The sequence below is a fragment of the Pempheris klunzingeri genome, chromosome 5, assembly GCF_042242105.1.
Source record: "Pempheris klunzingeri isolate RE-2024b chromosome 5, fPemKlu1.hap1, whole genome shotgun sequence".
Classification (NCBI taxonomy): Eukaryota; Metazoa; Chordata; class Actinopteri; order Acropomatiformes; family Pempheridae; genus Pempheris; species Pempheris klunzingeri.
This window is the reverse complement of record NC_092016.1, coordinates 15,375,001-15,397,138: the sequence shown is the minus strand read 5'-3', so window position 1 is coordinate 15,397,138 and position 22,138 is coordinate 15,375,001. Positions and strand designations below refer to the sequence as shown.

The window sequence follows — 22,138 nt, the reverse complement described above, 5'->3', positions numbered from 1 at the left end:
CTCGTTCCTCTTATTCGGAGTCTTCACTCAGGTTGCAAGCTCCCCTCTGTCCAGATGAAGTCGTTTGACTGGCCTTCGCACTCTGTGTCCTTAACCACCTCCCTCTGTCTCTCAGTCAGTGCTGCAGACAGCCTCTGGTCTCTAATTGCAATGCCACAGTCCCTGGAGAGCCTGTGACTCCCCAGTCTCACTGCGACTCTTCAGACTGAGCGAAAAGCAATCCTTCTTCTTCCAGTTCTTTGATCTGAGAGCAGAGCAGACCCCCCCTACTCCTCCTTTCACTTTTAAAACACTCCCCGCAGACCCCACACCCACCTCCCCCAAACCCCTGTGACTCGGGCGCCTTTTGCTAAATGCTCCCCTCCCTCCTCTGCTGCCTTCTGCCTCCCCTTTATCAGTCTACTCTCCTCACAACACAAAGCGCATCCAGGCGTGCACGTCTATTCGCTTTCTCCTGAGGTTGTCCTGTCGCTGCTCCAGAGGATGTAACCTGCATCAGTGATGCTCCCCAGTCTCAAGCACTGTGGTGGGAAAGATGCTCACTTTGCCTCTCCACTCAGAGATCCAGCGCAGAGAGATCCCCTTTAATCCCCTGTCTCATAAATCATCAGCATGAGACAAGGGCAGAGAGGGACACAAATAAAGAGGAGTATGATAGACAGTTTCAAAAGGAGGACGAAGATGAGGTAAAAGGATCCAGGAGGAGAGAGATGTGGAGAGAGCAGCCGCTGGTGAGAGAGGTCCACACTGTGCTGTGCGTAAATGAAGGTGGGTGGAGAAGAGGGAGGGGAGAGAGCGATGGAAATGCTGAGAGCTGGAGAAGACCGCGCCTATCGATGCCGGCTGAAACAGAAAGGCAGCATGGGATGTGGGTAAACAGAGCTCAGCTCACTCAATTAAAGGGGTGTGCATGTGTGAGCACACATATGATTTGGATCCGTGGAAGCTGTCGTGTTCACAGACACCTGAGCTCCAGACTGTGATCTTTATATATATATATATAGCAATGTTTGGCATTAATAATCTAGAAAGAAAAACGTGGCTTTTGCCTTGTGTATGCATGAGAGAGCATATGAGATAGAGGGATAAATAGAAGTAATGAGAAAGAGATAGAAAGGGGAAGGTCAGAAAGTGTGTAATCATGCGACTAATGCATACAATAACTGGAATGAAAGCACCAGCTCAGCTTTAAATTTTGTGAAAATGTAATTATTGCCATTGTGATCACACGAATATGCGTGTGCATGTTTCTGTGGATGGATATTCTGTTTGGTACATGACCATGGCATCACGCTCAAATTTGTGAACTTGAAATATGTTTTTAACAATTAAAAATGTCAATCTTTAATAATAGCTAACAACGCATTCAGTTTTATTATTCATTCTGCAGGTTATGAACTAATTGAGAGTAGTTCTGTTTCATGCATTTTATCCTACTGGATCCTGTGTGAATGTGTTAATAAAAATATTTCTGAGTATTAAACAAATGCAATGGTCTGAAATTTGGCATTTCACAAACAGAAAACAGGAACGGCCTACTGAGGAAAAAGTCTGCTTCTAAGCTACGAGAAAAAAGCAGAAGGAGGGCAAGAAGAGGAGAAGGAGGGAAAATCTGTATGTCAGCAGCTGAATACCAAATTTTGACATTTAATCACTAACGAATGCTTTATATTGAAATTTAAATACCAGAGAATTCACTCAAATGTTTTGACTTTGAAAATTATTAAATTCAAATAAACTTTATTTCCAGAAATTTTTATTATAGTTCTCAAATTCAGATAACAAATTTTCACATGCAATCCATTACTTATGTTTAAATCTGAATTCCAAAATCTGAATTGGGGAGATGAATTTTGTAAACACTTTTACAAACGCCGAAACAAATTTACAAGTGACGAAACACTTTTACAAGTAACTTTTTCAACCGGAAAGGGAATGTACCAACTGTCGAGTAGAACCGGAAGTGATAAGGAGTTCATGGCGACCCGCGATGGACGGCAGTCAAGCGGTCTTTTGCCCGTTTTGTGGCGAACATATGAGCCGATTAACGCGGCACATTCCCTTTCCGGTTGAAAAAGTTACTTGTAAATTTGTTTCGGCCGCTTGTAAAAGTGTTTCGTCACTTGTAAATTTGTCTCGGCGTTTGTAAAAGTGTTTCATGTCTTGTAAATTTGTTTTCTCAAATGTAAATTTGTCTCAGGACTTGTAAATGTGTTATGGCAATGTAATTTTGTTTTTTGATTTATAAAAATGTTTTCTAAAATGTAAATTTGTCTCCAGCTTTGTAAAAGTGTTTCTCATACAGTAGTCCCTCACCTTTCACGGCCTCGCTGTTTCGCGGATTTTTTTTAGTGCAATTTTGCATGCTTTTTTTTTTTTTTACAGTGTATGAACGCGCATTGTGTTCTGCGTCCTGATTGGCTAAGGGACTGTAGACCAATGTCAATCAATCTCCTCCGTGCCGTGTCTCTGTACAGTACAGGATGCGTTCGGCTTGCCAAATTTACATAAATGTTCAATCGCTAGCAGTGTGACTTTAAAGTGCTGCCTGTTTGCAAGACAAACAAGTCAAACAAGAGATAAATGTGAGAAAATGTTAATGCCTGTCTGAGAAAAGTGTATAAACTGTATGGTGAGGGGTTTTACAGCCTTAAAATATATATAGTAATTGTAAAAATTAAGCTGACTACTTCGCGGATTTCGCCTATTGCGGGTTATTTTTAGAACGTAACCCCTAACGAGGGACCACTGTATTGTAAAATTGTTTTGCACCTCCCGGCCACCGTATTGATTGCCGTGGAGAAGATCTGGCAACAACACTCCGCAGGTATTTGTGATATAACTGCAGGTCCAGTCTTGTCGTGCTCTTTACTCTAAAGAGCACCACAAGAGCAAGAGCACCTGAACGCCCCGCTGTCAAAAATACTGCATTATCCCATTGAGAAATACTAAAGATCATGTCGACACTCAAACAAATCTGTATAGTGTGGTGACATAGAGATTTGCAATCTATGCAGTTAACCGCAGGTTTTAGTGTGAAATGTTTTTTTTTTTTCTCTAACCACGCCACCAACTCATACACCCCCTCTGTGTGTGCTGCTGCCACTCATGTCCTATGAGGAAGTTAGAGGAATGTGTCACAGCATTTTTATAGCCACTTTAAAAATATCAACCAAGTAAAGCAGTTAAATTAGCCCTTAATTTCAACACCGAAAATTTAGTAGTGGTGAAAAGTTTTGATGTTGCCATTTGTTATCTGAAGATTTCTTTGTGTGTGTGTGTGTGTGTGTGTGTGTATATATATATATATATGCATATATACATATAATTATTTTTCCTGGCTGTGATATGAGAAGCAAATACCTGCCAGTCCCTGATATGAATTTGCAGTCAGACAAGGGTAAACTCAACCTTTATTTTACTGCACAATTCTCTGGTTTACCAACAGGAAATGTCACCCAGTCTTGCATCTCATAAAGTTTGTGCAACTCAGTTCAAACTCCTCCCCTCAGCAGCAGCTTCGACAGACCAGGGAGCTGGAAACTATCGTCTCCTTTCTCCACAGCTTTGGTGTCCACTAACTCTTGAACAGAGCCTGTTTATGTGGACAACACGGGAGGTCATATATGGTGAGTAGAGGCCAGCGTGTTTTAATAACACAGGAGAGCCAAACATGAGTGATTGTTAATACATGTTAGTATTCTTAAAACCAAAATTTGCTCCTGTTTTAATTGAAATATGAACAAACATATTAAACACAGTGCAGGCAGTGATTACAATGCAGCGTTTAAAAATGGATATCTAAGTACTCATTGGATGACTTTATGTTTCTTAGTTTTTTTTCCCCCCATGATTATGTCCATCATTGAAATTGCAGTTACTGTACCTGAGTACAGCAGGAGATGGCACTGCTGAGCTACACCACTGAGCCAGTTGGCAATGCAAGCTTGGACAAATGGGAGTCAGTTGGCTGTGGTGGATTCGGTCATGTCTACAAGGCTAGACACAAGGACTGGGGGTTTGATGTGGCCATTAAGATACTTCGTGATGGCATTTGGTAAATGTATGAATATCTGTAAATTTCCTTTAACCTGGAGGGCTTAGTTTAAATGATTAACGCTCTCTCTCTCCTCCCTTCAACAATACCCTACTTCATTCCAGCCCCCTGACGCCCAAGCAGGAAGCACTGTATGAAGAGGCCGATCATATGGAAAAGGGTTCCTGTGAGTTTGTGCTGAGGATTTATGGCATTTATCAGGGATGTCCGCCAATCAGAGGAATGTCTGTGCAGCAGGGAATAGTGATGGAGTTCATGGGAGGAGGATCTGTTCAGTCCCTGCAGAAGGACCTGTCTGGACCTCCGCCGTGGCCCCTGGCCTTCCGCTTGGCCCATCAAGTTGCTCTGGGCATGAATTTCCTCCATTTGAGGAACCTAATGCACCAAGATCTAAAGCCAAACAATGTCCTGCTGAATGACGACCTCAACGCCAAGGTAGAGTGTCATCAACCCAAACTCTGATGTTCACATTGAAAACAAAGCTAGTGTATTTGTTTGTTTATTGTTTCCCTTCTAATATGGCAGCTAGCAGACTTTGGTCTGTCCAGGGTTTCCACCAGTGCTTTGAACAGCAGCACAGAAACAACAAGGGAGGTCGGAGGCTCATACAAGTACATGCCTCCTGAGGCTTTTGAGGCATCGTACCAACCTGTCCGTGCTTTTGACAGATACAGGTTAATATTAAAATGTAGTTATCGATAGGAATACTACTTTATATGATTAAATACTATAACTGCATCAGTTAACGTGTTACTTAAAAATCCTCTCTTTCTCTTTGTTAATCAGCTATGGGATCCTTATCTGGTCCATTGTTACTGGTAAAGAGCCTTACCCAGGTACATATTGTTTAGTAATCTCCTCTTTATTGTTTCCCTCATACTTTACCACATTGTACCTAAACTAAGCACTGTATGTACAGTATATGTCCAGTTCTCAAACATGTCTGCATACTCAGTTTTATTTACATGTTTTGATGCTTGTCTGTCTGCACTGTAGTGGCTGATCACACTCTTGTGGCCCTGAAGATCCCTTTAGGGGACAGACCTCTCTGTGAGGAGCTTGACCGGATGAGGGTGGAGGGGTTGAAGGAGCTGGTTGACCTCATGAAGAAGTGCTGGGATGCGAATCCCTCCAAAAGACCTACCTTTAAAGGTAGGGATATGAATGATATGAATATACAAGCTCATTGTCACCATATAGAACATTTTCCACTCTGAACGATACACTTAAATCAAATGTGCTTAGATGTAATTTGTGGATTAGCAAATGATGATTTGCTTTTGTTTCAGAGTGCCTAGAAGTCACTGAATATGTGCTCTCAAGGCACAGAAATGGAATTCATGATGCGGTCCATCAAGTTCTGACAAAACTGGTACAACTCATACTTTTCATTTCAGAAAATCAAATATGGTGCAGATTAATCACTGTCTAATATAGAATATCGTCTCCCTGTTCTGCTGTAGAAATCACCAACCTGTAATCAACATTCAGACACAAGTATGGCAGTCAGTTTTGCTCCTCAGACACCAGGTAGGTTCAACACTGTTTGTTGAGTCTAATCTCTGAAGATGTTCTTTACTTTCCACAATAAATCATGATCTTCCTTCCTTTTTTCAGAACATCCAGAGTCAAATGATACTACGGATAATGTCATGCTTACAAAAACTCAAAGGTCTTCGATACAGGTAACCCAAATGCACTTTGACCTTTGCCTCATTGGACGCTGAAAACAAATGAATGCATTTAATCAGGTAGTCACAGTGAGATCTAGAGAGTCCTGAAAACAAAAACAACACGAGCCAAACCTGATCTGGTAGAACCAAAAAAACAACACGAAAAGAGATATGTTAAAGGAATACTGTTTATTTTCAGTTACATTTACATTTTTTGTTTGTAATATTAATTGAAATTAAGAAATCAATGTGACCACTACACTTGTTTCAGATTGGGATACTGGTGTAAAGTGTATAATACATTTATCATTAAATTACAATTAATTACACAATACTGACTCCCAACAGGATTCAGTCAGTTTTTCTGCTAGAAGAAGGACTACGAAAGACAAAGGTGAGTATTTTGTCACTGTACTGTTGCTCCATGTCATGAAAATGAACTAAAGTTCTTTTTTGTCAACATTTCCTGTGTGTTAACAAAAAGAACTCAAATGAGCATGATACTGTAATTCATGAAGGGTCACATTATTGATTAAATTATGCTTTTTCTGTACATTCTTTTCATCTTTCTATATTTTAAAACAGCAAAGTTTGTCGATGACAACAGGGCGGTGTTAATCCAAGACGTTTCTGAGGTAATGGCAATAGCGGAGGAGCTTGGAGACATGGTCCACCCCGAAACCTACTTAGAGATTGACGGCAAAGCGACAAGTCAGGGGAAAATGAGAGTGCTTTACAACAAGACTTTTCGTTCAGGAGGGGTAATAGTCAAAGCAGCCTTCTTCGACGTCCTCAAAAAACATCATCCCAGACTAGTGGAGAGGCTCGGTAGGATTTCCTCTTGTTAAAGTGGTCAAACATGGGTAGTTTAATCTGTAATCAGTCATTCAACCTTCTAATTTCACTGTCTTTTCCCTCAGATGGCTGATTTAAAAGCAATTGTGGCCTTCCTCCATCTGTGGACGGGGGAGAAAGACTTCCTCTGTATGATATATTTTTTTATCACATGTTTACATATGCAGTTTACTCCTATTTTTACTGCACTGTTCTTGTTTGACAAGTCATTGATATAACAAAACTTATAATTTAATTAAAAAAAATTCTCCTCACATTGTCTTGTTTTTTGTTTCAAAAAGCAACACGGTGTGTCGTGTAGTGGTTATGTCTTAATTATCAGCGGCAACCATGTTTGCCATTGTTAATAACATGAAAGGGGGGACGTTGCTTGTTTCCTCCAGTGGGAGGGAGAGAGAGGGAGAGAGAGACTGGGTAAGAGGCTTTTCTGGTTCAATCCCTCAGTAACTGTCACAAGCAGTCAGTCAGTCACCTGCAGATGATGGTGTCGAGGGCATCCCAGGCAACAAATTGCTCTCCTGTCTGAGTTTAATGTACAGGTTTGTTGTTCATTACTCTTACACTGAGTAATGGTCCACACAGGGAACTGATGAAGACAAAACAAAAACTTTTATTGAGACAGAACAGACTTGTGTAAACACCTTACAAACCACCTTTCCACGCATACATAGACCTTGTTTTTCTGACTGGTGGGGGTAAAACGCACAGACACCTTTACGTGTCCGTCTGTCTGTCTCTTCCCTCTCCGTCTCAAAGGAGCAGAGCTTGCAGCTTAACTGTGTTCTGGGATTTGACCTCTGTCTCATTCACAGCTCTGTCTCCTTGAGCTCTGCAAAAAAAAAACACACACACACACACACACACACACCTCTACACCATGGTAATCCTCCAAGGGGAAAATGTGTTCAAGTGTCATCTTGACCCATCCTCCTCTTCCTCAGTCCTACTGCCTCACTCCACCTTACACGCCCATCTCACCCCACCCCATCCTGTATTAATGCTTCCAATCCTCTTTGTTGGAGAGTGACGTCTGCTACTGTCAGAAACAGAGTTAAGCTCAGCAGGCACCGGGAGAACGGAGGGGAGAGAAGCTCCACAGATAACCAGGCAGCACTGTGCTCTGGGCCTCCAGGGGGACGAATCTCTGCCATCTGACAAGACCTGACTCTCTCTCTCCCCGGCGGCTGCTCATGCCTCCACCTGGGGAACGTACTGGTGTTGTCAACTTCATCAACAGGTTGAGCAAAAAACTCTGTGCCCCTGCCTGAGGGCCTTAATGGCCTCACATTCCAGGAATGAGAGCTGACAAAATGGAATATGAACTCTCGTCAGGACAAATAACATTGTCTTAAGGAACGTTTGTTGCTGCTGCTTTTTCATTTTTAAGATTCCTAAAAAGGACTTGTGAAATCATCGTATTTCTGATCATTTTGGTTAAACTGCTGTGCTGGCAACAAAACAGATGGCAAGACAGCTTCCTCCCATGCCAGGTGTGTCTGAAAGGCGTCTGTGTGAGCATGCACTCAAAGCTTTGGGTGTTTATGAGTGCTTATAATTGAACACTCATTTGAGTGTGTTGCTGTGTGTCTGTTGAGAGCTGCTGGGGCCTCTGTTCACAGGAAGTGCGTGTATGAAAAAAATCACAAGTGCTTGAAGAGTGTGTGTGTTTGTGAGGGGGGTGAGTGAGGTGGTAAGGCCCTGTGGAGGTCGTAGCCCTGGATTTCCTGGAGATGGAGGGTCATGTTTATGACCGGTTTGGAGATGGGGAGAGGGACAATTACCAGATTGACTACCGGAGGATTGTAGGGGACATGGAACCAGCACGGCCACGCATCTCAAACAGAGATGGAGAACAACCTCACCCCTACGGGGCATTTGCCCACCCAACGCCACATGGACACGGGCATGAGACTGCAGCCCAGCGATACAGTGCTACACGAATCCAGGCTGGATATGAACCGGAGAGGTCAGTCTCATACTCCTGCTCGGTCTATCAGCACACTGCATATACTGTAAGGTCATGCTCTTCTCTGCTTTGCAGAGGTGATTCTGTGAAGTTTTATAACCCATAAACAGTGCTTCTCCTGCAGCTACTGAGATGTTTTCACTTTCTTGCAGCACTGGTTGAGTGCTTTTACTGCAGCAAGCCAAATCCTCTTACCTGCTCTACTGCCGTCATAGGTGTATAGAAGGAGTATCCATAGGTGGGGATGGACTCCTTTTGTTAGCATTTCCTGTCTGGATTCAGACATTTGTAATTGGATCTGGCTTCAGCATTCGTGGAAGAAACAGAAGTCAAGAGAAAGACAAGCAATACAAAATGCATGTTTTGCACAAGGGATTAACACCTCCAGAAATAAATGGCTGAAACATACATGTTATTTTTAGTGACAATACATTTATGAACACTGCTTTCAGTCATAGGAAGTAAGCGGTCAGTAAAATGTTTATCAAAATATTCAATAATTGTAACAAGAACTGTAATCAATGTCAATTAAAATCTAGCACTATTTATATTTAGATTAGAAGAGTTTAGATTTAAATGTGTCATCTATTCATTTTCATATCTTTATACCAAATATTCAGACATGATGTGTGCATATATGTTTTGGTATTTCAGCATGGCAGACTACCTGATCAGTGGAGGCACAGGTTATGTTCCTGAAGATGGATTAACAGCACAACAACTTTTTTCTATTGGTGATGGACTTACATACAAGTAAGAAATGCTACTGAAAAAACACTGACTCATTTTATGGTCTTGCATGTTATAGAATTACGCCACACTTAACACACTGACACAGATGCACGTGTACACCCATGGCATGTGTGCATGTCCACATACAGAAACACATTACAGTTATGCAACGTCTTCCATTAAAATGTTTAGTAATATCGTTGATGACACATCTGCTTGGGTTTTATGTGGAGGATTATAATGAGTGCTACTTTCAAGGATGATTCTGAGTGGTGTCACTGACATTAAAAGCAGCCTGTGTGTGTGTGTGTGTGTGTGTGTGTCTGCGCGCTTGTGCACATATCAGTGTGTTAATGGGTGTCAGTGTAGTTCCCTTAATGGAGGCTATATGCAGGGTTTTATCAGTGTGCAAAGGATAAATGCAGAACATTTCAGTGGGTTGAAAGGCTCACAGATTATTCTGCTCACTGTCAGCTAAGTTTAAAAAATGCTTCTTTGTAGGAACGGATATGTGGTGTGCAGTTCACATACACAACATGATCCTTACTTACAGTGGTGTCTGTTGCTAGTAATATTCATTATTAAGGTTCAAGGTTTATGTATTTGTCATTCCATAACACAGGGTTGCACAATGCAATGCAAGTCCTAGTGCCATTATTGCTATTATGTGTTTGTGTATTGTCTTATTTATGTATTACATGAATTGAATGCATTTGATTTATTACATAAATGTATGTAATACTTTTGCAGTTCCAAAGCAAGATGTTCTTCTCTCTGAACACTGTGTTACTTTTGTCTCTCCTCTCAGTGACTTCTTGATCCTCCCTGGATTCATAGACTTTACATCTGATGAGGTGGTGAGTAGCCTGATATTGTCAAGGATATCATAAACCATATACTGTATACCGTTCCCTGGTGCACACTACATCATTGATTTGTTTTTGTTTCGATTTGATTTGTTCTCGTGTGACAGCACAAAGAATAATTTCTGTGGACAAACATGAAAAGTTGCATTTGTCTTAGGGTTAGGGTGCCTCAGGGTGCATATAATGGTTGTTTATTTCACGTTAACACTGGTATCATTGCTTTTGGCCACAAACATATTTTCATATTCCTGACAATGGGTCACAAGCACAGAGGTTTTGCTTCATTCCCTGTAATTAATCACGAACTCTTTGTTATGTTCTGTAAAGCAGAGGGTTGTTTATTTGGCTTGCTTTGTTTGTGTCTGTGCAAGCTCTGCTGGGACAGTAAATTAATTTCATGCCTAAGTCGCATGGGTTACTGCTGGATAGCAGGTGTTCAAAACAGACACTCACCTGCGTCATCTAACACTCAGCAGGTGAATTCAACAAGTCAGTCTCTAATGTGCCCACACTGACTTTTAGGCTCATTACACTGCAAAATAGAAACAAACTTCAACATTTGGTTACAAAATGTGTTTCTTTTGTGCACAGCTGTAACACTGTAATGACGCTGTGCAATAAATCCCGGTTTGGACCATGTGAGCTTTCATACATGTGTTTATCAGTGTTTTAGACCAGAAGATGATGTCTCTGTTTCCAAATGCATTTAGGATCTAACCTCTGCATTGACAAAGAAGATAACCCTTAAGACACCCCTTATTTCATCTCCCATGGATACAGTCACAGAGTCATCCATGGCCATCGCCATGGCAGTGAGTACAAGCACTGCACAATCTTGCACACACACACACACACACACACACACACACACACACACCATGCCTAATTGTTCACTCAGCTTAGCACCCTCCTGATTCACAGACTCTGCCAAGTGCACAAGAACACTGAGGGTCGTGGTTACTTTTTCAGTGTTATTGATTATTTGCTTTTGTGTCTCTGATTGGCTGCTTTCAGTTGATGGGTGGGATTGGAATAATTCATCACAACTGTACTGCTGAGTTTCAGGCCAATGAGGTGCGCAAAGTCAAGGTAAGATGGACCAAGTCAACAAAGACATGAACTGACAGAGAAAGTTATCTGTGACATTGTAGCACCCACGACAGCCTTCTTTCAGAATGTTAGTCTCAGACCAATAAACACAGAATACCCTTTAATCATTCAACACTTGTGTTTTTGTTCTTGACAGAAATTTGAGCAGGGCTTTATTACAGACCCGGTGGTAATGAGTCCCCGACACACAGTGGGGGATGTGTTTGAGGCAAAGATACGCCACGGTTTCTCTGGGATTCCTGTTACAGAGACCGGAAAGATGGGCAGCAAACTGGTTGGCATAGTCACCTCCAGAGACATAGACTTTCTGTCTGAGAAGGACCATGACAGACCCTTGGAGGAGGTGTGTGTATAACTGATGTGTACATGCATGCATGTGTATGTCAACCTAATATATGCAGCAATTACTGTATATGATGTCAAATAAGTGGGCGGTATATTGACATACATGTGATTCACTGTTTGTATCCATTTAACCTCTTTTTGATTCAGGCAATGACAAAAAGAGAAGATTTAGTTGTTGCACCCGCTGGAGTCACCCTGAAAGAGGCAAATGATATACTGCAACGTAGCAAAAAAGGTAAATCTGTGAAGTAGGTCACACTAGTGTGAAGCTAAAGAAAGCACAATGTGGACTCATACACACTTGAGCTTTTCTCCTCTTGCTTTCACTCATTTTACATTCTGACCCCTCCTAGGTAAGCTCCCCATAGTGAATGACAGTGATGAGCTGGTTGCCATCATTGCTAGAACTGACCTGAAGAAGAACAGAGATTATCCTCTGGCTTCCAAGGACTCCCGCAAACAGCTACTTTGTGGAGCAGCTATTGGTACAAGGGAGGACGACAAATATAGACTGGACCTCCTCATGCAGGCTGGCGTGGACGTGGTAGTCCTGGTAGGTTTTGACTGCGGTATGATCAAGCATTTGGTTAGTTTATGATTTGCTCTATAAATGGAGACATTTCTGATTTATTATTTTACATTTAATCTCTCACTGAAACTACTTTTTTTGGATAACAGGATTCCTCCCAAGGAAACTCAGTGTATCAAATCAACATGATAAACTACATCAAACAGAAATATCCTGAACTACAGGTAGTTGGAGGAAATGGTAAGCTCCCCCTGTCTCACAGCTTTCTTCTGTGTTTATTCTGTGAAAACTTTCCATAACCTATCATGTATGTCTCCCACATTGAGCTCTTTTCTGTGCCTCTGTCTCTCTCTAGTGGTGACAGCTGCTCAGGCTAAAAACCTCATAGATGCCGGCGTGGACGCCCTGAGGGTGGGAATGGGGTGTGGCTCTATCTGTATCACCCAGGAAGGTATGATAAAGAGGGCAGGACTGTGAATGCCAGCTGGTTTCAGAAAAAACGTATTTGTATGCATTATGTCAAATGTATTTTTTTTAAATTATTGGATTAGATAGCAAATTAGTTTACATGTGATAAACCTAAAGCATGGCACATAAAATTTCAGTTGCACTGGGGAATATTTTGCCACAGACACACCACATTATGCTCTTGTTCCTCAGTGATGGCATGTGGACGGCCCCAGGGTACATCGGTGTACAAGGTTGCAGAATATGCTCGACGTTTTGGGGTGCCAGTAATCGCTGATGGAGGCATTCAGACTGTTGGACATGTGGTGAAGGCTCTGGCCCTGGGAGCATCTACAGGTAGAATAATACAGTATTCTCCTATTTTCACAAGTCTTACATTTTTGTGATTTACATTCAGATCATTCAGTGAACACTATGTGGCTGTTGATGGGCAGTTCTAATGTAGGTTTTTACTATTTTTTCAAATTAAAAGCAGTGTTTTTTGACACTTTTTTGATATTTATTGTCTTTTTTCCCTTACCCAGTGTGATCAGCATCACTTCACCTCAGTTTTTGTCCTCTTATATTTCTGCCCTTAGTGATGATGGGGTCATTGCTTGCGGCAACCACTGAAGCTCCGGGAGAATATTTCTTTTCAGATGGTGTGCGACTGAAAAAGTACAGGGGAATGGGCTCCCTGGATGCCATGGAGAAAAATAATAGTCAGAAACGCTACTTCAGGTCGGGGAGTGGGGTGACAGACGTTCTTTGAACATTCTATAAACACTTAGTGTAGAAAAGCGTATAGTCATAGGATGTCATAGTGACACATTTATCTCTGTGTGAATTGTGTTTGTGTGTGTCCACAGTGAGGGAGATAAGGTGAAAGTGGCTCAAGGTGTCTCAGGATCAGTCCAAGATAAAGGCTCCATCCATAAGTTTGTTCCTTACCTCATTGCCGGTATCCAACATGGCTGTCAGGACATAGGAGCAAAGAGTTTGTCCATTTTACGGTGAGTGTGAAATTGTGTGTGTGTATGTCCATGCATGTGTGTTTCCTGTCATAAGTCTTTATGATGTAAGGGTCTTTGCTTGTCTGAGATGTGTGTCTTTGTGCCAGGTCAATGATGTACTCTGGAGAGCTGAAGTTTGAGAAGAGAACCATGTCTGCTCAGATGGAGGGAGGAGTCCATGGCCTCCACTCGTAAGTCTGACTTCTGACCCCTGACCCCCAGCTTCTGACCTTTACCTGTCCTCTGCAACTCCCTCTTACTCCATGTCTCTCCTTTACCGTCTCAATATTCTGGTGGCAGTGGTAGTGCGGTGAAGTCTGTGTCGACATCTGCTTCCTCTCTAAATATGTGACATTTACTTAATATCTGCAAACCCACTAACGATATGTATCTTAGTTTCATTTGTATTCAGTCCCTTTGTTAGACCTTTTATTGTCAAATAGTAATTTATCTGTGCTTAGCAGCATCAAAATTGTCTTTTCTCTTCCTCTTTTCTTACCCATGCTATCACATTAGATATTCTTTTGTGCCATGTAAGTATATCCATGTGGTTATCACACCTCCATCTTTTTCTGTCATTCATTCATCTCCATTCAAGATTGCTATTGTAGTGGTAAAATGTTATCACAACACAGGAAATGCAAACACCCTTCTTTTTGCTTTCCGTAGTTACGAGAAGAGGCTTTACTGAGGCGGGAGGAAGAGGAAACGCTCGATCAGGACCTAGTGTCCCGACCCCAGCAGCTATGAGCAGATGCACTGGGCGCATGTGATCAAGCTACAAACACAAAGCTGTCGTTGCTGTAGAATATCCACACTCTAAAACCTGACATGGCTTTTCTGTGTCCTCCCCTTTTGTTCTTGTCTGTCCCTTCTCTGACCCCTGCAAAGACAGACGGAGCAACATACTTACCTGAGTCTAAAGTTCAAAAGTAGTTCAAAAGAGAGCCAAAGAGTCGTGCCCAAATTGAATGACAAACTCTTTATCTGTCTTTCTCCTGCTGTGGCCAAGGTGTAGTGGGGGTAATGAAATTAACTATTCTGCTGATCCCTTTCAACAAGCAAAAGCGTGTCATTAACTACTTAAGGAGAAGCTAATCATTACTGATCTAAAGTTAGGCCCATGTCCCTGTTGGCATCCTAAATTGAAGCGCACACAACAAACCTTGCAGAGGTGCAGCCCTATATTTCCATTCTTATTTAATATATCACACAAGACTTCATATTTTGCTGAAGCTCAAACATTCAGATACTTTATTTACAGAATAAAAGACATAAAAAAGAAAGCAGCATGTTTTTGGCAATATGTTTTGAATGCATTTTCATTCAAAGAGGAAAGTAGCACAAAATTAAGTAGCTTGAAAACAGCTATCTGTTGATAATAAAAAAACAGATGCCAGAAATATAAAATTATGTTGAATTATACTGTATGTAGCGATGGTCATATTTTAGCCTGCGACCTTGTCTATAATACATACAGTACAGTTATGTTCTCATTATCTTTTTGCCGCACTGATTTGTTTGTGTTTAAGCAAAATCCGATATAATTTCTGGTGAAAATGTGGCTGTTACATGTTGGGTGTTCTTCTCAGATCACCCGACATGTAATCTCACCCCCAGCCAATGAGCTCCTTGAATGTGCTGCACTCTTGCAGAAGGGACCAAAGCTTAGCATCGGCCTTAATTCACTTATACACATTTGTAACAAGGAGCGCCTTAAAGGACCAATCTTGTGTAATCTCACTCTGGATTTTCCTCAGTCCATTTTATTTGGCATAGAAAATACTTGGTAACAAAATGTTTGAAGACAGGACACTATCAACGCTTTGCATTTCACTTATCTGATTAGAATTCCATACATCATCCCCATATTTATATTCATAATACAAATCAATCACACTGGCTTAACATGTTGTGATCTTCCATAATTTCATTTTACAAAAACACATAATTTAATTATGAGGCTATTGTACATAATACGTAACATATGTAGTTATTTGTTTTTTTGAATATATTAAAAATTAGATAGTTAATCAAAGAAGTAGGGCTATGGAGTCAGTACAGTAGTGTGGCAATATTCCAATTAGATGAATTTTTTTTATAGAATTGTAGACAAAACATTCATTTATCAGTTTTCAATGTGATTGCTTATTTCTCTGGGATACTCAATGTCTCTGGTATTACAGCATCACTCTACGAAGAACTCTGGATCTTAATTTAAACCAATTAAATGAGCTATTGTACTTGTTGACAAAATTATTTGACGGCTTTTCTTACTTTAGGATGACAGAAAATACAGAAATTGTATTTCTGTATTTTCTGTCATTCTATCAGCCGCCGTAAGGTTTCAAAACAAAATGGACTGTAAATAGTGTTGAATAAAGATAATTTTGACAAGGGCATATTGATATTGTTTGTAACATTTTTATCATCCAGAATTTATGATGTAAAAAGTGTAGTTTATGATCTTTCCTACTACAAGTGATTTTCCTCAATGCCACTAAAGGGCAATATGTTCAAAATCACCATCAACATTCACCTTTCACATTTTCAGGAAAGCCTTTACATGTGCCCAGAAGTTCTCACCATATTTTTATACAATGTCTATTTACCACCCAATAGTAATTTTAAAAAAAGTAACTTTGAAAGTTTACAAACAAGATAGCACTTAAATGGCTGTCTATGCTGGCAATGCAAAAACATGGAAGACAAACTCATTCTCTGTATATTTGCGTTTTCTTTGAATTTCCATGTTTATTACTACACACACTGAAATTTCATACGATCAACCTGTGAGGAGTACTACAAGTACTACACCCCAAAATGACTGTTAGCATGATGACGCATAAGCTTGAATTACCACTGAATTACATATTTCCACATATTGTTTACCACTGTTGATGAAATTGTGTCCATACAATCAAAACAGGGAATGGGCTAGCTAGACTAGAGAAACTAAAGAAAACACAAAAGTACGTGAACGGTGCAAAATTAAACTTTGTTTGAGTCCATATTACATGTCCACTCACAATTAGAGAGGGCTTTTCTTTAAAATTCCTTTATATTCCTTTCATAGACCTCTGCAGGATTCAACATGTCAGTTATACAGATATTGATAGCGTTTGCACCCTTCAGCAATAGATAATGTATTTTTGACATGAATGTCTAATTGGAACAAGCATATAAATTAGAATGCTGACACAATATAAAAAAAAACATGGCTGCCAAGAGAAGATTTTAGTGATGTTGCTGAAAACAGTGCAGCCTTTCAAATCAAGTTTAGAATATATATAATATCAACAGTATATATAATATTTATAGAAAAAATGTTTAAGGTTTACATATTGTATCAATAATGTCCATTCCCCTCTCTCTAGTTTATTATTATTATCATCTGCATAACGTTTATGATGTACAATGTGATTTCTCCATCTAACCAAATCACAGTCTACTATTGAGTATCATGTACATTCCAATAACAATTAGACCATTATAACTTTCTACAATTCAATGGTGTCACTACAAACACTCAGAGCATCAATTTGTCTGCACACATTGACAAACTCTGCTTGTACGGCCAGATCCCACTCCAGCTGTTTGCTTTCACTCAGGTGTTTGGTCCCTGCCAGCCGGCCAGATCCGTGACTGTCCTGGGAGGCTAAGCTCAGGGTCCGGTACCGCCTGTGGTGAGACAGGTGTGGGATTGCTCTGGGGAGGCTGCTCTGAGTAAAGTTTTGACCTCTGTTGGCCCAGGAATGGGAGCGCAGCTTTCCTGTCTCCTTGGGATTGCTGCACAGACCCTGAGTTGAGCCAGAGACACTCCCTTTCCAATCCCATTGCTCTGGTGACATTGGTGACTTGGTGTGAGATGCCAAAGAGCCAAGTGGTTGGGAAGGTCTTGAGCTGGACAGGGCGTTCTCTTGATCCATGTCTCCACAGGAAGAGGTACGGTACAGACCATTTTCCACAGAGCTAGGCCCTTGTTTTGACATGCCTTGGCTAGGAGAGCTCAAAGAGAGGCTGGAAGAAGCATGGGATAGCCTTGGCAAACCAAAGATACTGTGAGAGAATAGGGATTCACTGAACAGAGCCTGGTCAATGCTGCGAGACAAGTCTATGGGAGATGGGGGCCGCAGGTCCACAGTAGAGTCAGTCTCCAGCCTAAGGCTATCCAGTGATGATATCTGAGACTCCGCTGCATTTCTAGACTTGTGCGGCGGGCTTGGGGGTGTGGGCAGAGGTAGTACAGTCTTCCGGGTTTGACTTGACTTGCGAACACAGTCAAGCCCATTTCCAGGAGGATCCACCATTGAGAAAAGAGGAAGAGCCTCTGAATTTCCCTTAGTGATGACAGCACAGACCACCAGCTTTTCTTGCTTACCTTGGGACCAGGAATCATGAGAGGAGAGGACAGGGGAATTTGTACCTCCCTGAGAGGGCAGGGTGAGCCCTCGTGCAGGAGAGCTGCAGGACAGGCGGGACCAAGATCCTGGCCTAGGATGAGTTATTGTCTTGATAGAGGGGCTGTTGTGACAAAATAGAGGGTGTGTACCAATGAGAGACAAACCTAGACACACCCCAACCTCACAGAGCCTGCAGCCTACCTGGTATCCCCACCAGGGCCAGGGCTGGAACCCATAGCCGTCAACCCCACCCAAACCAAGGGCATGGAGGATCCCATAAAGCTGGAGGCCTCCACACCCTAACAAACATAACGAAGCCCCTACTCCAGCTCCTGCAGCCCTACCCCAGTCCTCCACTTTGGCAAAGGGGCAACTTGCAGGTCGCATTACTTCAGGAGATCCTCCACTCTCTCCGTTGTCATTCAGCCTGTAGATGTGTTTGGTGTCGACTTGTATTAAGCAGTAGAAGATGAGGTAGGAGCATGAGAGGAAGATGGTGAGACACACAAAAACACCCTGAGGAAACAGCAGGATCACAGTCGGGATGTTGCTGAAGAGCTGGAGCATGCCAACGCACCCTAAAGAGACTCCAGAATGCAACAGAGACAGGCACAGTAACAGGCAAGGTTTTGGCAAGGCTGAGAATGATGTGGAATTCGCAAGTGTAAGACGCATGCGTGAGCGCAAGGACAGAAGGAGGAAGGCCAGGGAGAAGGCTGAGATCAAACAGGGGAAGGGCAACTCAGAGAGCAGCAGAGAGCCGAGAGGAGGAAGACGATCTTGGTGATTGTAAGCATCATAGAGCAAACAGAAAGCCTGGATCCCGGCAAATGCTAGGAGGAACAAGTGCAGCAGGGTGAAGTAGGCGCTTCCTGGGGGACATCGCAGGGGCAGGCCTAAGAGGCAGACCACAGAAATGAGGCCAAATACACTGAAGACAGACCCCAGACCATAGATGTGTGCTTCCCACGCAAATCCCCATGTGGCGAGGGCAGAGTTCCAGTCCGAATACAGTGGGACAAAATGGGTAGGGCTGAGGGCCAGAGAAAGGCGCGGGGACTCGTCAGGAATAAAATCATCTGGGTAGGTTGATGTTGATGTCCAGGACTGGGTTGTTGTTTTGCAGGTTGTGGCAGATGTGTCCATGTTACCATCAAGCAAGAGCGTGCCACTGGTCTTTGAGACATGTTGGTTATCATCCTTGGAGTCATCTGTAAAGTACAATAAAATGAAATGGACCAACTTATTTGTAGTGTCAGCAGAGAACAAAAAGGTAGAAAATATTAAGATTTTCTGTACAGATATAATTTTATATAACCAAATGGAATGTGCTTGCTAACACACAAAAAAATAAGGTTTTGAAAATGCTAAACTACTATCAACTATTATTATATTATAATTAACTAAACATCATGTCATTATGAACATGTTAGCATGCAGATGTTAGCATTTACCTCAAAGTGTTAGCAGCTGGCTGTATATTCATGATATCATATTTTTGGTTGTGAGATATCAATTGGCAATTTTAATGATGATGACGTTAATTTGCCAATGAAACCAACATAATAATCTAACCAATGCCAAAGTAAATCACGTGAATATGTCTTCATTGTCCGGGAAAGAGAGCAGGGCAGAATCTGCCGTGTGTGAAGTTAATCCATAATAAAACAGAGCAGGCTGATAACTGGGAAGTCTAACTGGGTCACAGAGAGAGTGGGAGCATGAGCACGTAGTGTCTGTGTGTATGTGTTTGTCCAAGAGAGAGAGAGAAAGATGTGTGTTGATTAGCCAGTATTGACCTCATTGCTGCTCTCATTTTGTGCTGCTATTATTAAGCGTGGTCAAGAGGTGTTACGCCATCATTAATGTTGCATCATCTCAACGAGAATCTGCAGAGGTATTTCATTTTCATATCTGACTACGATTATGTAACCAATAAATAATGAAAGCATCTCATTCTCTTTAGACATAACATTCAGAGTGAGCTGTATGGAACCAACAGAATGAGGAAACCATGTCGTTATAAATGGGATGTGTCCTATTTCTCGTCCTCCATTAGTGGTGGAGTGATGTAGAGATGCAGAAGCTGCAAACAAGCAAGGGGGTTTCACTGTGTTCACTGCCAAATCTAAAAAAACCTTTTTCTAGCAATGTTTGATATAAGAATCATAATATGATGATCATTCAACAAACTGGCTGTTAAGGCTGAAAATTGTGTCTGGTATTAAATGCATGGGCAGCTTGAAGAAGGCAAATTTCTCACACAGTTCTGTCAAAGCTTTCCTCCCCCTATGCTTGTGGACACAACACATCATTTACTTTGAGTGAGTGTCATCTTGTGTGTGCCTTTGGGTGTGTGTGTATATGCATGTGTACACAACAAACACTGTTGGTGCAGGTGTGCACCACATTGTGAAGAAATGTTTGGATGTGAGTAATGGACAATGGGAATGCAGTTTTGATGCACTGTCAAGATAGAAGACAGAGTGGGAGCATCTGTGATGGAGGGATTTAGAGGGCTAGACTGGGGAGACAGGGTTGTGGAAGAGTTAGAGGAGAGTGAAAGCTTGGGGGACTGTTGCAAAACATTCTGTGAATGTAAAACAACTGTGTCTGCCAGCAGAATACATATCACAAACACTGCAGTCTCACATAGACTTGTGTTGAGTGTTATTGGTTTCATTCTAGGTCAACATTATAAATGCTACCATTCACAATAGGCCATATGGAAACAGTGTTAACTGTGATTGATGTCAGGTTAAGCAAACGACAAAGGAAAGACTCTTACCTTCATCTGCCTCTGTGCTGACAGCTCCTCTGTGTAAAATATGATCTGTAATATCAATGAGTTCATCTCCGGTCTCTTTTGCTGAGACAGTCCCTGGATGTGCCTTTCCCTGTGGGATGACAGAAGGGCCCAAGGGCCTTCCCCAATTGGAAGTCTCTACTGGTGGAGTCGGGTAATCAGGGCTGGGCCCAGGTCCAGTAGACAGTGATGAAGAGGAGTCCTGGTCTGATGGAAGTGAGTTATAGAGAACAAAAGGTAACTGGCTATCTGTTGTCTCATTCTGCGAGGTTGGGAAAGTTGGCTGACTCTCTCCAGTCTGTGCAGATTGAAATAAAGATCCAGTGATGATCTTGGCTGGCTGATACTTTATTGTTTGCTGTTCCTGGGGAGGTTTAGGTGGTACCCCTCCTGATGAAGACCCTCTTGGTTGTGTTCTCTCATTGGAGGTAGCATCTTTTGCAGCACTATCTAGGGGTGTGGATATAATAAATCCTTTCTCGTTAGCATAAAAAAGAGATGTCTCTGTGCTCTCCTGTATATCAGTGTATTCACCAATAACACCTTGTCTGTCTGATTCCTCAGATAAGTGCCAACTCAAGGGTCGACCCAGGAAGTCAACAGTCTCAGTTCCAAACGTGGGATTCCCGGATCCACGAGGTCTCTGTGAGGGCTGCGTGAGACGCTGTTCTTCTGTCTCACTGTCTGGCTGTTGTGTTTCCTTGACATTCTCTCCAGTAAAGGCTTTGACGTGAAATAAGAGAGGCAAGGACAGGGGGAGAAGAAGATAAAGATTCCACGGAGAGAGCATGGTGAGGGTCTGCACTGCAAAGTCACATGCTGCAGGTTTTCAGGGGTATTGTCCAATCACATGTTTGACAGATCTCTGACCTCAGGTCTGTGAGGATCTCATGCTTAACACACCTGGAGAAAAAAGAAACACAATCAGCGCAACCACTCATCAAATGCTGTACATTGCTAGGACATCTGCAGTAAATAGCTCGACTCTCTGCACATGGACTGAGTGCTAAAATGCAAATAGGGTATATGGAAAACATTCCAATTAGGCATATGAAAACACTATCTTGAAAACCCTATACCCTTTCTCTTATAAAGCCCTGTGACATACACTCAAATACTCACTCAAATATAAACATTCAAAAATTCATTCACAACAATAGCAAATGAAAATACATGAAGCACACAGCTGCTTGTCTTGTTCCAGCTTTCCTACCTCATCAGTAGCCCACTCTGCTGCAGCCTCTTTAAACATATATGCTGCTCTGTGTTGCTGCATGCCTGCAGTCTCTCACTGCGTAGCACTCTGTGTCCTTTCATACTCACTGTGCTGTGCCCC

The 22,138-nt window shown here is 41.9% G+C and overlaps 3 protein-coding genes across 4 annotated transcripts; 2 read left to right on the top strand and 1 right to left on the bottom strand.

Moving 5' to 3' along the window:
• The first annotated feature begins 3,565 nt into the window (after positions 1–3,565).
• Positions 3,566–6,839, top strand: LOC139201646 (receptor-interacting serine/threonine-protein kinase 3-like). The gene is made up of 12 exons (XM_070831026.1): positions 3,566–3,629; positions 3,878–4,057; positions 4,162–4,492; positions 4,583–4,731; positions 4,844–4,893; positions 5,054–5,209; positions 5,347–5,429; positions 5,521–5,587; positions 5,675–5,742; positions 6,079–6,124; positions 6,316–6,558; positions 6,651–6,839. Exons 2-12 carry the CDS (start codon positions 3,903–3,905, stop codon positions 6,656–6,658), a joined length of 1,356 nt encoding a protein of 451 aa, XP_070687127.1. The 5' UTR covers positions 3,566–3,629; positions 3,878–3,902; the 3' UTR covers positions 6,659–6,839.
• Positions 6,840–9,205: 2,366 nt separating this feature from the next.
• On the top strand, positions 9,206–14,385 carry impdh1a (IMP (inosine 5'-monophosphate) dehydrogenase 1a). Of its 2 annotated transcripts, XM_070830652.1 has the most exons (15): positions 9,206–9,304; positions 10,092–10,140; positions 10,860–10,961; positions 11,164–11,238; positions 11,396–11,602; positions 11,752–11,839; positions 11,958–12,157; positions 12,283–12,373; positions 12,489–12,584; positions 12,794–12,937; positions 13,180–13,321; positions 13,450–13,593; positions 13,701–13,784; positions 14,110–14,126; positions 14,263–14,366. In XM_070830652.1, exons 1-15 carry the CDS (start codon positions 9,207–9,209, stop codon positions 14,364–14,366), a joined length of 1,641 nt encoding a protein of 546 aa, XP_070686753.1. In that variant the 5' UTR covers position 9,206. The 2 variants fall into 2 exon arrangements, with proteins under 2 accessions (XP_070686753.1, XP_070686754.1); XM_070830653.1 differs by lacking the exon at positions 14,110–14,126 and having other exon boundaries at positions 14,263–14,385.
• Positions 14,386–17,093: 2,708 nt separating this feature from the next.
• prrt4a (proline rich transmembrane protein 4a) lies at positions 17,094–19,142 on the bottom strand. The gene has a single exon (XM_070830534.1). The coding sequence runs from the start codon at positions 19,140–19,142 to the stop codon at positions 17,094–17,096; it is 2,049 nt and encodes a 682-aa protein (XP_070686635.1).
• Positions 19,143–22,138: the final 2,996 nt, after the last annotated feature.

Excerpts from the sequence above, each read along its gene's own strand:
- prrt4a (XM_070830534.1), bottom strand. The coding sequence starts at position 19,142 with ATGGACACATCTGCCACAACCTGCAAAACAACAACCCAGTCCTGGACA.
- LOC139201646 (XM_070831026.1), top strand. The coding sequence starts at position 3,903 with ATGGCACTGCTGAGCTACACCACTGAGCCAGTTGGCAATGCAAGCTTG. Across the intron at positions 4,732-4,843 it reads CGTGCTTTTGACAGATACAG|CTATGGGATCCTTATCTGGT; the intron begins GTTAATATTAAA and ends TTTGTTAATCAG. Across the intron at positions 4,894-5,053 it reads TGGTAAAGAGCCTTACCCAG|TGGCTGATCACACTCTTGTG; the intron begins GTACATATTGTT and ends TCTGCACTGTAG.
- impdh1a (XM_070830652.1), top strand. The coding sequence starts at position 9,207 with ATGGCAGACTACCTGATCAGTGGAGGCACAGGTTATGTTCCTGAAGAT. Across the intron at positions 11,840-11,957 it reads ACTGCAACGTAGCAAAAAAG|GTAAGCTCCCCATAGTGAAT; the intron begins GTAAATCTGTGA and ends GACCCCTCCTAG. Across the intron at positions 12,585-12,793 it reads TATCTGTATCACCCAGGAAG|TGATGGCATGTGGACGGCCC; the intron begins GTATGATAAAGA and ends CTTGTTCCTCAG.